At 45.1% G+C, this 12,905-nt stretch overlaps 1 protein-coding gene across 1 annotated transcript; it reads left to right on the top strand.

Moving 5' to 3' along the window:
- The first annotated feature begins 445 nt into the window (after positions 1 to 445).
- Positions 446 to 7,886, top strand: LOC113567982. Its single transcript, XM_026996143.2, has 2 exons — positions 446 to 842; positions 7,067 to 7,886. Exons 1-2 carry the CDS (start codon positions 446 to 448, stop codon positions 7,285 to 7,287), a joined length of 618 nt encoding a protein of 205 aa, XP_026851944.1. The 3' UTR covers positions 7,288 to 7,886.
- Positions 7,887 to 12,905: the final 5,019 nt, after the last annotated feature.

A 12,905-nucleotide genomic window follows, 5' to 3' on the forward strand; every position in this document is an offset into this window, starting at 1 on the left:
AAAGTCTCGTGCGTTCGGAATTCCAAAGGACGGAGTGTTCTTTGCAGCCTGAACAAAGGCGACATCGTTTCGGAACGTGTAAACCGATTCGGCTCTAAGACTTAACCGAAATGGAGCATCCGATAAAGTTAAGGTACGTGTCATTTGTTTTGTTTCAAATCATACACTCCATTCTGTGTTTGTAGGACGCCAAGCATATGGTTGGCACTGGGGTAAATAGGTCACATCTAGTCCGCTCAGGCGTAACACCAGATTCGGTATTCTGTGACGTGCTCCGATTAAACCTGAAACTCCTGAAACTTTGATGGGAATACCAATTTTCAGAGACCTTTTTGGAATCTGTGATAACCTGCAAAACGTTGAAAGTGAGACAGTATGGACGTGCGCGGGCGATGCAGAGGGGATAACTTCACGCAGAAGTGAGAGACTATCACTGGAAGCCACTATGTTTTTCTGCAACACAACCGCAATTAAGGACTGGAGCTTCTTTCTGTCTCAGATTTTGCCACTCGTTAACAAGTCCTCGGGATTTGTTCACCAGAGCATCGATAAAGTGGAAGCCGTTACCACTAGCGTGGTGACCGCGTTAGAACCTGACCTGGACGGGGTGAGCGCCAGCCGGCCGCCGCTGGACTCCAACCACACGTCGGGTCTGGAGCACGTTCTCCAGTACTCTTACTCGGAAAACGACTTGGTGTACACGGACTACAGAACGCCCGCGCGAGAGTCCATCCCTCTCCCCAAAGCCGTGCTGTACCTGGTAATGGTCGCGCTCGTGGTGGTCGTCGTGGCTTACGCCATAGTGGGCCACTTGGTGAAAGACCTAGTGCATGAATTTGTTGGTAAGTAAAATCGAAAACTCTCCAAACTGTTTAGACTATTTAATCTGTCGCCAATCCATTTAGGTATTCCCACCGTGTTCCTGTGCGCGTGCCTGTGTGCGCGCGCAATGGGGTAGGGGTGGGAGGCATATACATCCGTTATGGATTTGCAGTCATTTAGGTGCGCCTGATCTCGCGGTGTCGACTCTCGTGCGTTATGCTGATCTTATAATATTCAGGCATGCGTCATTTTCCTTAAATAATTATAAAGTAATGATTCAGTTTCGTTGCTTCGTCCTGGTCGCCCCTTTGACTCAAACACTCTTTAAAAATAGATAAGATAGGTCACGTTACACTGATAAACCGAACACTTAGTTCGTTCTCACAACGTGGCAAGCAAAGCACGAGGTCCAATACATTATTAATGCTAAATACTGCACTGCAATACAGAAATGCACAAAATACAAGATTACTTACTTACAAGGGAACAGAACAAAAATCCAAAAGAACAACCAGGTTGGTTTCATGCCAGTTAAAGATTATTAATTTAAACAATCTCCACCCATTTTAAGGGTTTTTTTCCCAAGTGGTCTGACATTCAATTAAAGAAAATTTACACCCATCTTAGCACACAGACGTTTGAGGTCATGCATATGTTACAGGTAGTGTCTGTGTATATATTATATATATACACTTATAAAATTCTTTATCTTTATGTAATAAGATTTTCTAAACCTTACCATAAAGGTAACTAATGTGAGGAAACCAAAAAGAAACGCATTTGTTAGGTGTAACTTTAGATGTATATAGAGTAAAAACCTTTTTACCTAGCTGTGTAGGTTACCCCACATACTCAGGACAGAGTGTGAAAATGCACAACAACCAACCAACACACACACGCGCACAAACACATACTGAAGTGCACTCAGCAATACCGTAGAGATTTCCTCCCTAGAGCTGAATAAAGATGGACACATGAGCTACACCACCCTCAACCTCACCCCTTCCTCTCTTCTAGTGTTCTTGAATTGTTTGGCAGTTTCTCAAAGAGGGAATGTAGTGATGGGATTGGAGGGGTGTTCATTGTCCTTAAAATATGGACTCATCCTCTTTAAAATATGTAATCATCCTCCTTAAAATATGGACTCATCCTCCTTAAAATATGGAATCATCCTCCTTAAAATATGGAATCATCCTCTTTAAAATATGGAATTGTCCTTTTTTGCCTCATAAGAGCCAAAGACAAATACTGGATAGTTTGAAGTAACTGTAACATAAATTACCTCTTTGAGATAATCTCTGACATTATGTGCACGTATGTGTGTGTATAATCTCTGACATTATGTGCACGTATGTGTGTGTATAATCTCTGACATTATGTGCACGTATGTGTGTGTATAATCTCTGACATTATGTGCACGTATGTGTGTGTATAATCTCTGACATTATGTGCACGTATGTGTGTGTATAATCTCTGACATTATGTGCACGTATGTGTGTGTATAATCTCTGACATTATGTGCACGTATGTGTGTGTATAATCTCTGACATTATGTGCACGTATGTGTGTATATAATCTCTGAAGAGGACTGCAAGGATTAACTGTAGTGTACTGTAGTAAGAAATGGAGAGAGATTCAAAATTGTACTGAAGTACAGAAGGTTTCCAGAGAACCAGGACGTTTCGGACGGAGGTCCGTCATCAGCTGTGCAAGTAAAGTGCACGACCTGTTCCTCTAGGTACTTCATTGCAACACACACAGACACAGTCCTGTTGTCTGGATGATTTTGAGTGGCAGACCAATATCTCTTCAGCAGTGAGAGTGACGCACACAAACTCCAGCAAATCTGTTGTGCCTGATACAGTCACACAAGTCTAACACCCACATCCATACCCACTACAACACAACCTCACTCACAACACATCCTCACCCACTACCACAGCCTTTACCACAATGCTCACACCCACAATACAACCACAACCCTACAAACACCCAGTACCACAACACAACCGCACTTACTACCACACCCAAACACAACCACACCACTAGTACAACACCGACTACCACACCACTTCCATGACGTTACCACAACACTACCACAATGCTACCACACCATAACCACGATGTTACCATGATGCTACCATGACGCTACTACAATAGGAACTGCATGACTGGTAGGGGTATGTCCTATCTAGCCCCTAGAGAAACAGGGTATTTGCTGATCGAAAAAATTGTGCATGTCAACAAATGACACACCTATAAACATACCTGTAAGAGGTGGTGGACACTGTGCAGAATTGCATGAGGTTTGTGCTGTGCAATATAACGATGTGGCCAATTTGATTATGAGTGGATTATATTGGATTTAAGGAATGCACTCAGAAAGCAAACAGCATAACTGTACCTGGCTCACTTTCATTCTCCACCAATCAAGGCAGAAGCTACAAAATGTCATTAGCATACATTTACATGTAGGCGGGCCTCATCTCCAGCATTTTGCATGGATCCATTAATCAGATGCCTTTCTCCAGGGTGACCCGTGTGAGCATGTCTTGATTGGCTGCTCTGAGAGGTTTCCATGCCAAGCCAGGCTACTACGCCTGCAGCTGCTTTTAGCACCAAAAGAACCTCCATCACCCTCACCGCCCCCAAACTCGCGATTTTCAAATAAACCCCCAGTGTGCTTGGACAGGCACAAAGAACAGGTTTGCTGGAGGAACAGGAAGTGCTTGACTGATACGTGGTGAGTGATTTGAATAATAACTATAAACTCCATAAAACATCCATTTTAACGCGTGCAGGGTTAGTTATCAAATGTCGGCCTCCGGAGGTCCTCAGAAGGTGCCCTGTGCTGGACGTCCACCCTGCAGAATGCAAACAGGCTGCGGCGTTTTCTCGCAGAGAACTCCTGCATGGCCTCAGCACTAGACACCTGACTCGGCTCAGGAAGGAAGACAAGCTCCAGGCCCGTTTCAGCGGCAGGAGACCACCAGAAGCTCGAGTGTCCCCTCCCTCTCAGACCGAGGCTGGAATCAATGGCGGCGCCGTTTTGATTCGGCTCAAAACACGAGAGAGTCAGCACAAAGCTTCTGCCACCAAACGTATTTGTTTGACAACCTTCCATCACGTGCAACACCTCTGTTCCAAAGACCGCCACCTATGACGACTCATACTGTCTCTGTCTCATTACAGCAGAGTGTGTGTGTGTGTGTGTGTGTGTGTGTGATAATAAGAAGCCAGTATTCACCCTCTGAAGACCAGAGCGCCTCTGTGTTCTGCAGACTGCACATTTTCCTGGCACAGCTCATCATGTGAGCAGCAAGCATGCATGTGGAAGGGCTGTTTGGGAAAACTCCGCTGGGCTAAGGACGAAGCCCGAGCGACAACATTTAGACAAGTCAACATTCCCATATAGCTGTGAAAATTAAAACACTTCATTAAAAAGAATAATTACACTTACTTTAAAATTAATGATTAATTTGACCAAATCGTAATAATTGCCAGTGCCTGCTATGTCAAAATTAGGGTTAAAAAAAAAAAAAAAAAAAATCATGCCATAAAAGTGTTTCTTAAAATTAAAACATCTTAAACTTTTATATTAGGTTCGTAAAGATTAATCACTTTGGACACGTAGGTGATTAAAAGTCTAAGATGTCACTGAACTCAATTAAAGTTTGAATCAGAAATCTCTCCAAGCGGGAGTCCAGTTATACAGCGTTGTCCACTAAGGCCGTCCCCCTCCACGACATTCCCGCCGCATACAGAACGTGCCGTCATCCTGCTCCACGAGGGCAGAAACTTGCTGAGAAACTTCAGGCAGCTGTGATCTTTCAGCAGTCCTACTTAAGGATGGAAGTTTGAGCTAGAAATCTGGATGGATTTAAGTCTCAGCTCAGACCTTCATGTGCAGCTGTGTGCTCACTGATTTAGTGCATCACTTTATATGTTATTATATTTCATTAACATGTACAGTGTTGACTTAATTTGAAGTGTAAAGTGAAGAAACAATCGTCATTGCTCAGACTTCTGATTTTTTTAGTGTACCTTTTCTCCAAGTCCTTCCCTCTAATAGGAATGTAGCCAGTGCTCTAAGTGCTATTCCCTCTGTACTCCCAGGCACTGACAGCAGACAAGCTACTGATTCTGAGAACTGGAAGCTGTTGGATAACCAAACCCCCTCCCCCTCCACCTAAACCACGCACCCTCCCCTCCACCTAAGCCACGCACCCTCCCCCCTCCACCTAAACCACGCACTCTCCACCTCCACCTAAGCCACGCACCCTCCCCCCTCCACCTAAACCACGCACCCTCCCCTCCACCTAAACCACGCACCCTCCCCTCCACCTAAACCACGCACCCGCCCCCCTCCACCTAAACCACGCACCATCCCCTCCACCTAAACCACACACCCTCCACCTAAACCACGCACCCTCCCCCCTCCACCTGAACCACGCACCCTCCCCCCTCCACCTGAACCACGCACCCGCCCCTCCACCTAAACCACACACCCTCCCCCCTCCACCTGAACCACGCACCCTCCCCCCTCCACCTGAACCACGCACCCTCCCCTCCACCTAAACCACGCACCCTCCCCCCTCCACCTAAACCACGCACCCTCCCCCCTCCACCTAAACCACGCACCCACCCCTCCACCTAAACCACACACCCTCCACCTAAACCACGCACCCTCCCCCCTCCACCTGAACCACGCACCCGCCTCTCCACCTAAACCACGCACCCTCCCCCCTCCACCTGAACCACGCACCCTCCCCCCTCCACCTAAACCACGCACCCTCCCCCCTCCACCTAAACCACACACCCTCCACCTAAACCACGCACCCTCCCCCCTCCACCTAAACCACGCACCCACCCCTCCACCTAAACCACACACCCTCCACCTAAACCACGCACCCTCCCCCCTCCACCTGAACCACGCACCCGCCTCTCCACCTAAACCACGCACCCTCCCCCCTCCACCTGAACCATGCACCCTCCCCTCCACCTGAACCACGCACCCTCCCCTCCACCTAAACCACGCACCCTCCCCCCTCCACCTAAACCACGCACCCGCCCCTCCACCTAAACCACACACCCTCCCCCCTCCACCTAAACCACGCACCATCCCCTCCACCTAAACCACGCACCCTCCCCCCTCCACCTAAACCACGCACCCTCCCCTCCACCTAAGCCACGCACCCTCCCCCCTCCACCTAAACCACGCACCCTCCCCCCTCCACCTGAACCACGCACCCTCCCCTCCACCTAAACCACACACCCTCCACCTAAACCACGCACCCTCCACCTAAGCCACGCACCCTCCCCTCCACCTAAACCACGCACCCTCCCCCCTCCACCTGAACCACGCACCCTCCCCCTCCACCTGAACCACGCACCCTCCCCTCCACCTAAACCACGCACCCTCCCCCCTCCACCTAAACCACGCACCCGCCCCTCCACCTAAACCACACACCCTCCCCCCTCCAACTAAACCACGCACCCTCCCTCCTCCACCTGAACCACGCACCTGCCCCTCCACCTGAACCACGCACCCTCCCCCTCCACCTAAACCACGCACCCTCCCCTCTCCTCCTCCACCTAAACCACACACCCTCCACCTCAACTACCCTCATTTCTACTGTAACAAATAGTTTAAACAAATTTCACCAGTTTCAGCATCTATGCAGTGGGTCTGGGAAGTGTGGTTTATTGTGCTTGGCACTGTTTTTTTCAAACTGAAAGGTAATGAGATGGCAGGAAATTGGAGTGATTACATGAAATTGGAGTGTTGAAGTCATTTTCCAGTTTGAAAAGGAAGAAAACTTCTGCAAGCAATGGAACGCTTCAGCTGGAGCAGGCGGGTCAGCCAGATGTAGGGATGGGATTTAGTCCAGATGGGTTTAATAATTCAGCAGATATTAAGAGCCAAGTAACAGAAACAGTAGAACATAACCGCCGTGTTACAAGACAAGACAATATAACCGCCGTGTTACAAGATGCTGTGTTATAAGAGGTTAGAAAAGTTGCCCTGAGCGCCTAATAGAACTAAAGATATTTAAATTATCTTATGATGAGAACAAAATGATTTGAAAATCACACATGGTTGCTTGCTGGTCTAGTATTTTAATACATCCTCACAACAACAAAGCAGACCAAGGGCACGACAAACTGTAAACTCTGAACGATTCCCATACTGGACCTGCTGTTGCATGTTATAACCTGTCATGTGTATTTTTTTTCTCATCAGAATGGGTGTTTGGGCCACGTTCTGCGAACCGCAGAAGCAAAAGTGATGTCAGCTGCATCACTGGCAGTGCCAACGAGATGAGGGAGCTGCCCCCTACCATGGAAACAAACTACATTACCCATAACCCCTCTAAGTGTCCGGGCAGTCTAATGCAGACGGAGCTGGTGGTCACCATTGATGAAAGCTTCCCAGGTGCTCACGACGCAGGCAGGGGCACCTAGCTACAGACGGGGCTTCTGCCATCTTGATTCAGTCCCTTAACACCACGATGTGGAAAGCGGAAGTAGGTTTGCTTGCAGACAAATGGACTGTGGAGGAACCGACGCTAAACACACACACACCGTTAATCACGTACGACAGCCATGCGATGCGCGGTCCGAGAGAGATGATGATGATGATACGAAGGGTGCAGCGTCTGAAACAGTAAGACCACAGAACTCCCGTGACTATCAGGCTGCAGCAAAGCAGGTGGACTTTAACGTGGATTTCCAGGCGGAATCTTGTGAACGTGTCATCTTCCTGTCCATCCTCTTCACAATTTTTTGGTTGGTTTGGTTTTTAATGTTCCAGGTTTGTTATTTGTTGGAGGTTTCTTTCCAAGATCACCATGACAGACACACTGTGGTCAGATTATGTTTAGATGCTTTGTGTTTGCCAGTAACCCCAGCAGTGAGGATGCTCAGATGATCCCCCACATTTATGTTATTTAAGTCCTTTATATTAACTACACATTCATCTTCTATTGATTTTACAGAAGCAGATTCTGTCAGGCAGAAAAACCCTAAAGTACTAAGATGCATATCTAATTTCCCAGGGGAATAAATAGCAATAACATGTAGATATAAATAAAATACTCAACTTAAAATCAACGTATTTTTTAAAATGCTAAAACAAAAACACATCTATGAAATGCCAAACCCCCCCCCCCCCCCATTTATTGGACTGTGATGGACTTTGGACTTAAATGAACCCTCTTTGAAAGTTTCCTCATGTAACATATATACTGTATATTATTATTATTTTGCTAAAGCCAGCTTTATATAATCTGCTAGAGCTGTATTCCAATGACACACAATGATGGATTTAGAATTCTAGCTCCTCTCTCACACACACACACACACACACACACACACACAATATAATGATGGCTTTATAATTCCAAGTGCAGCTCACAAAGAACAACACTGAATGAAGTTTCTGCAAACACCTTATTCACTGGACACTACATCTGCTACATCTAGGGATAGCTGCTTCAGCTTCACTTTATGCCTAAACAAAACGCCACGTGTCTCAGTTTCCCATCATGCTGAGATCACTGTTTGTTCAACACGTGTGCTTTGAGAAATGCACTGTGACCCCCCCTCACCTTTTATTAGAGACAGATAAACAGAGGCATGTAAGTGACAAGCACTGCAACTTTGCCTTCCTACTGGCTTTGAATGAATCGATTCACGCAACAAACATTTGTAATAAGCAATATGCATAAAACTAACATTTCATTAAACAGGCATTTTTAATAGTAAGAATAAAAAACAAAAGAAAAACCAATAAATCCATTTCAAGAAGTAGATTCCTAATATGACAAATGCTAGAACCCATGAGCTGAGCTGTGAAATCACACGATGTCTCAGTGAAGTAACAGGATTTGGTGAAACTCCCAACAATGTTAACAGTCTGCAGTCTCAAACAGAACTCACCTTTCTGTGTTCTGGTACATATGCACTTAGACAAAACACCCCTACTCAGGCTTGTCTTGTGTAAACGTTTGAGAAGAGCTTAAAGAAGGTAATTCTCTGAAAAACCTGAAAAGATTACTTTTAGTTCCCTTATGTAGGTCCTTTAAAAGTGTTCTGTTGAAACACTCCTCACTTAAATGGTAGGGTAATATTCCACCTCTTCAAATTTAAAGATTAATTGGTTAACCTGGTTTAAACCAGTTTACTTCATGGTCCCCAGGACAGTGGACACATGTAATGCAAACATCCTCAATCCATAGTTCTAAATCTGTTCCTATCGACAAGTTACAGGTGATCCTGCATAATTGTCATGTCATAGCGCAGCCATCCTGAATGTTCCCAGCAGTTGTTGTGTGCTGCACAGCTCTCTCCCTGCACCATCCCACTATAGTTTTGTGTTTTTACAGGGGACATTTAAATACAGTCCGATCATACTGCACCAGGCGGCGGTGTCCCGCCCGAGTCCCGCACGCCACAAACATCACTACGTTAAGATCATCCGTCTGCATGCACCACTTTCATATGAATTTGGGTAGAGAGGTTTTAGATTTTGTTCATCTTCAGTTTTACAAAGCTGTCCAAAATGCAAAAGATTAACATGTAACTGTGTGTTAGGGCAACACACCGTTTGTTTGTGCTTTTATGCGTTCATCCTTCCTCACTGTGTTCTAACGCGGAAGCTCGAAGAGAGAAAATGTGTTGCACAAGCCAAAATACCTACACAAAAAGAAATGGATACATATACTTTCACCACTGAAAAATACAACACAAACAAAAAAGTTATTGCAAGTACAGTCTTGTCTCCTGTATGCCATGGTAATGATGTCTTTCTCCATCTACTCCAGAACTAAGGGCTATGTTTCTCAGTTGTGTATCTATACTGTAGTTTCCAGGGGGACATGCTGTGAGAGCCCCAGTTTGAGACATGGGTCAAACCATCCTTCAGGAGAAGCTGCTGTGTTCCTGTGCACATCAAGAGCTTGTGGGGGTTTAGCTAATGCGTTAAAGTAGCCCACGAACCCACACGGGACAACCGCAGAAGAAAGAGAAAAACGAGAAAAACGACAAAATGATTTGCAAAATTCTGCATGGAATATTAAAGGAAGTGACATTCTTGTTAACTCGTTCCTTTCATTACACACTGCTGCTGTGTAGCATGAAATGAGTAATTAAATGAGTGTTTTATCGCACCAAACGATGAAGACCATCAACACACACACAAAAGTGCAGAGAGGCTGGTATTTAGACTCACAGCAGATAGCAGGTGCTCTTATCTAGAGCAAATCACAAAGTCTAAGTTGTCTACTCAGAAAAGTATCCCTAGCTAGCAGAAATGGGTTACAGGAACCTTTTAATTAACTTCGACCTCCCCCTCATCATCGTCCCTGTGTCCTAAAGAACGTCCCCATTACACGGCGTTTAACTCGGGCGGAGTCCCAGATCCGGTCCCAGATCCGTGGGCCGTGTCTGGTCTCTTCTGAAGGTCATGTGTGATTTGACCCAGGTCCACTGAGAGTGGTTTCTTGGGGAGAAGAGGGACCCCAGCACTTTAGGTCGACGTAGCTCACGCTCCACCCTGCTTCCTCCACCTCCTCTGCTTTCCCTGGTCTCTGTCCCTCCCTGGCATCAGTCCAACAATAAACTAGAAGATTTGACAAATGTTTACTGTCTTCTGCTGGTTTTTCCTCTGGCTCTCTGGGCAATGGTTATTTATGGAGGCTTTTAAATTCATTGTGAAGAGTACACTTTAAAAAAAAAATTGTGTTATATATCTCTAGGTACATGCTGTTCCGTCAAAGTAAATAACAAAAAAACATTGTGTAAATTTACTAGTTGTTCCCCTGAAACACATCCTACTCTAAAAAGTTCAAATAGATTTTAGTTATTTTGCCTTTAACATTACTGTCCAGTGTGCCTCTCCACCTTTAAAATTAGTTTAAAATGTCGTTTTTATTCACATTTTCAACTTTTCACTTCGGCCATTAAATTCCCTTCTCTCGTCGTTTCTCTTCTGCTGGTCCAGGGCTCTACTTCCGTTTCATTGCGGATTTAAGTGGTGCAAGTCTGATCCGGACAGGGCAGGATGAAAACACACCTTTCATGATCGCACAACTGCGTGACTGATCTGACTCCCCACATTACGCAAACACAACACTGGGCGTGTCCATCTGCCTGTGATGCTCCGCCCACATGCCTTTGAAAGTATTTGGTTCGGATTTGTATGCATTTACATGTCATTATGTTCCCTCAACATGGTGCACAGGCGCATCTGGGTCAGCCCACACCCTCAAAGCTCACAGCCTCACCCCTATAACTAAGTTGGGGTTACGGAGGGCTTATCTTCGCTTTGAAATGCGCTGGGGGCAAGAACGCAGACTGGGTGTTCGATTCAGTGCAGCGCCTCACGTTCACATTCTCTTTATGAAATCAAGTCAGGCACATGTTCACTGAAAAGAAATTAGTGTTGGGACTCAAAGGAAGAAGTTCATGATACATTTTATGGTCGCGTTTGTCAAGCCTGTCAGTGTGGAACAACACAAGCAGCTCTGCAGTTTCAAATATATTTGTAGCACAACCGTGTTCTATGTCTTTTGATTAAAAAATTAGTTTTGTTTCACAAAACATCAGTTATGCCACATTTATCGTGCCATCCCCGATTCTGTCATTAATAATACATTTTCTTTTAATTGACTAAAAACTATTGCTTTTGAATAAATGAAGCAGAGACAGCTGGTAAACCCAACACTACTATCAGAGTATACATTTTGGCAGGGCAGGATGGCCACTCATCTCCTTAGATGAGTTAAGTGTAAATCAGGACTAAGGTTTGTGTAATAGCAGGTTATTAATGGAGTATTAAAAAAAAAAGGACCCATGTGTCCTCTGTAGCAGACTAAACCCTGTAGAGACCCTTAGGCGGTCACAATCTCAGGGGCCCCCTCACAAATGACCTCCTAATGCACAGGGTCCCTAGAAGACACAGGGCCCATAGGCCAGTTCCTACTCTGCCAGTTTGTTAATCCAACAGTGTGTGTTCAAGATGGTACGTGGAGAGAGAGGGAGGGGGAGAGAGAGAGAGAGAGAGAGAGAGAGAGAGAGGACTAAATCTAAGCAGCTGGTGACTGGACCTGCTTCTAAGGAAAAGAGCAGGAGAAACAGAGCCTGCCATTACAGAAGAGCAGAAACATACAAAACACAAAACTAAACACAGGAAAGAGACTGACCCGATTTAACACTCTGGAAAGGTGTTCGATGATCCCAGCTGTTAAAGGGTATTTGTGAGAAAGCATCATTCTAATTCTGCCAACACACATTACAAATCCTAGATGCAAAGACATCAATTTATTATTCTGGGAAATGTTATTATAAAGTGACAAGATCTGCCATAATAAGCAGTCACTAAAACAGTCAGGTATTCCTTATTCATTCTGATCCTCAGCTTTGACACTGGCCATCGTCCTGGTGAAGATGTAGTAACCCTGATCTCACAGTTTTGGGTAAATACGGATTCTCTGTTACTTAAATATTGTTATTCCACACTGGCACAGACACACTCTAAATTTGACTATATTTATTACTCATTACCAACCCCTTAAACATTCTTTACAAAACACGTCACATTGCTTGATCACTACGCAGCGTCCATGTTAAACATGATGCCATTTGTGAATCACACATGACACCAACAGCAATAAGAAACAGGACGGGGAACTTCACTCCGTTTCTCATGTAGAACGTAACGCAAAGATTTCCCTGCTCTACAGCTGATGTTTACATCCTGGGCAGCGTCTGTCGAGATAACTGCCAGGCACAAGAAGAACCAGTAACAGCAGAAATAAGAGTAGCAATAACATTAGCAGTAATGTTAGCAGTAACGTTAACAGTAGTAATAACATTAGCAGTAATGTTAGCAGTAACGTTAACAGTAGTAATAACTTTAGCAGTAATGTTAGCAGTAACGTTAACAGTAGTAATAACTTTAGCAGTAATGTTAGCAGTAACGTTAACAGTAGTAATAACTTTAGCAGTAATGTTAGCAGTAACGTTAACAGTAGTAATAACTTTAGCAGTAATGTTAGCAGTAACGTTAACAGTAGCAATAA

The sequence above is a fragment of the Electrophorus electricus genome, chromosome 22 (assembly GCF_013358815.1).
Source record: "Electrophorus electricus isolate fEleEle1 chromosome 22, fEleEle1.pri, whole genome shotgun sequence".
NCBI classification, from domain to species: Eukaryota; Metazoa; Chordata; class Actinopteri; order Gymnotiformes; family Gymnotidae; genus Electrophorus; species Electrophorus electricus.

Coding starts and splice junctions, on each gene's coding strand:
- LOC113567982 (XM_026996143.2), top strand. CDS start 446: ATGTTTTTCTGCAACACAACCGCAATTAAGGACTGGAGCTTCTTTCTG. Junction 843..7,066: donor CCTAGTGCATGAATTTGTTG/GTAAGTAAAATC, acceptor TTTTCTCATCAG/AATGGGTGTTTGGGCCACGT.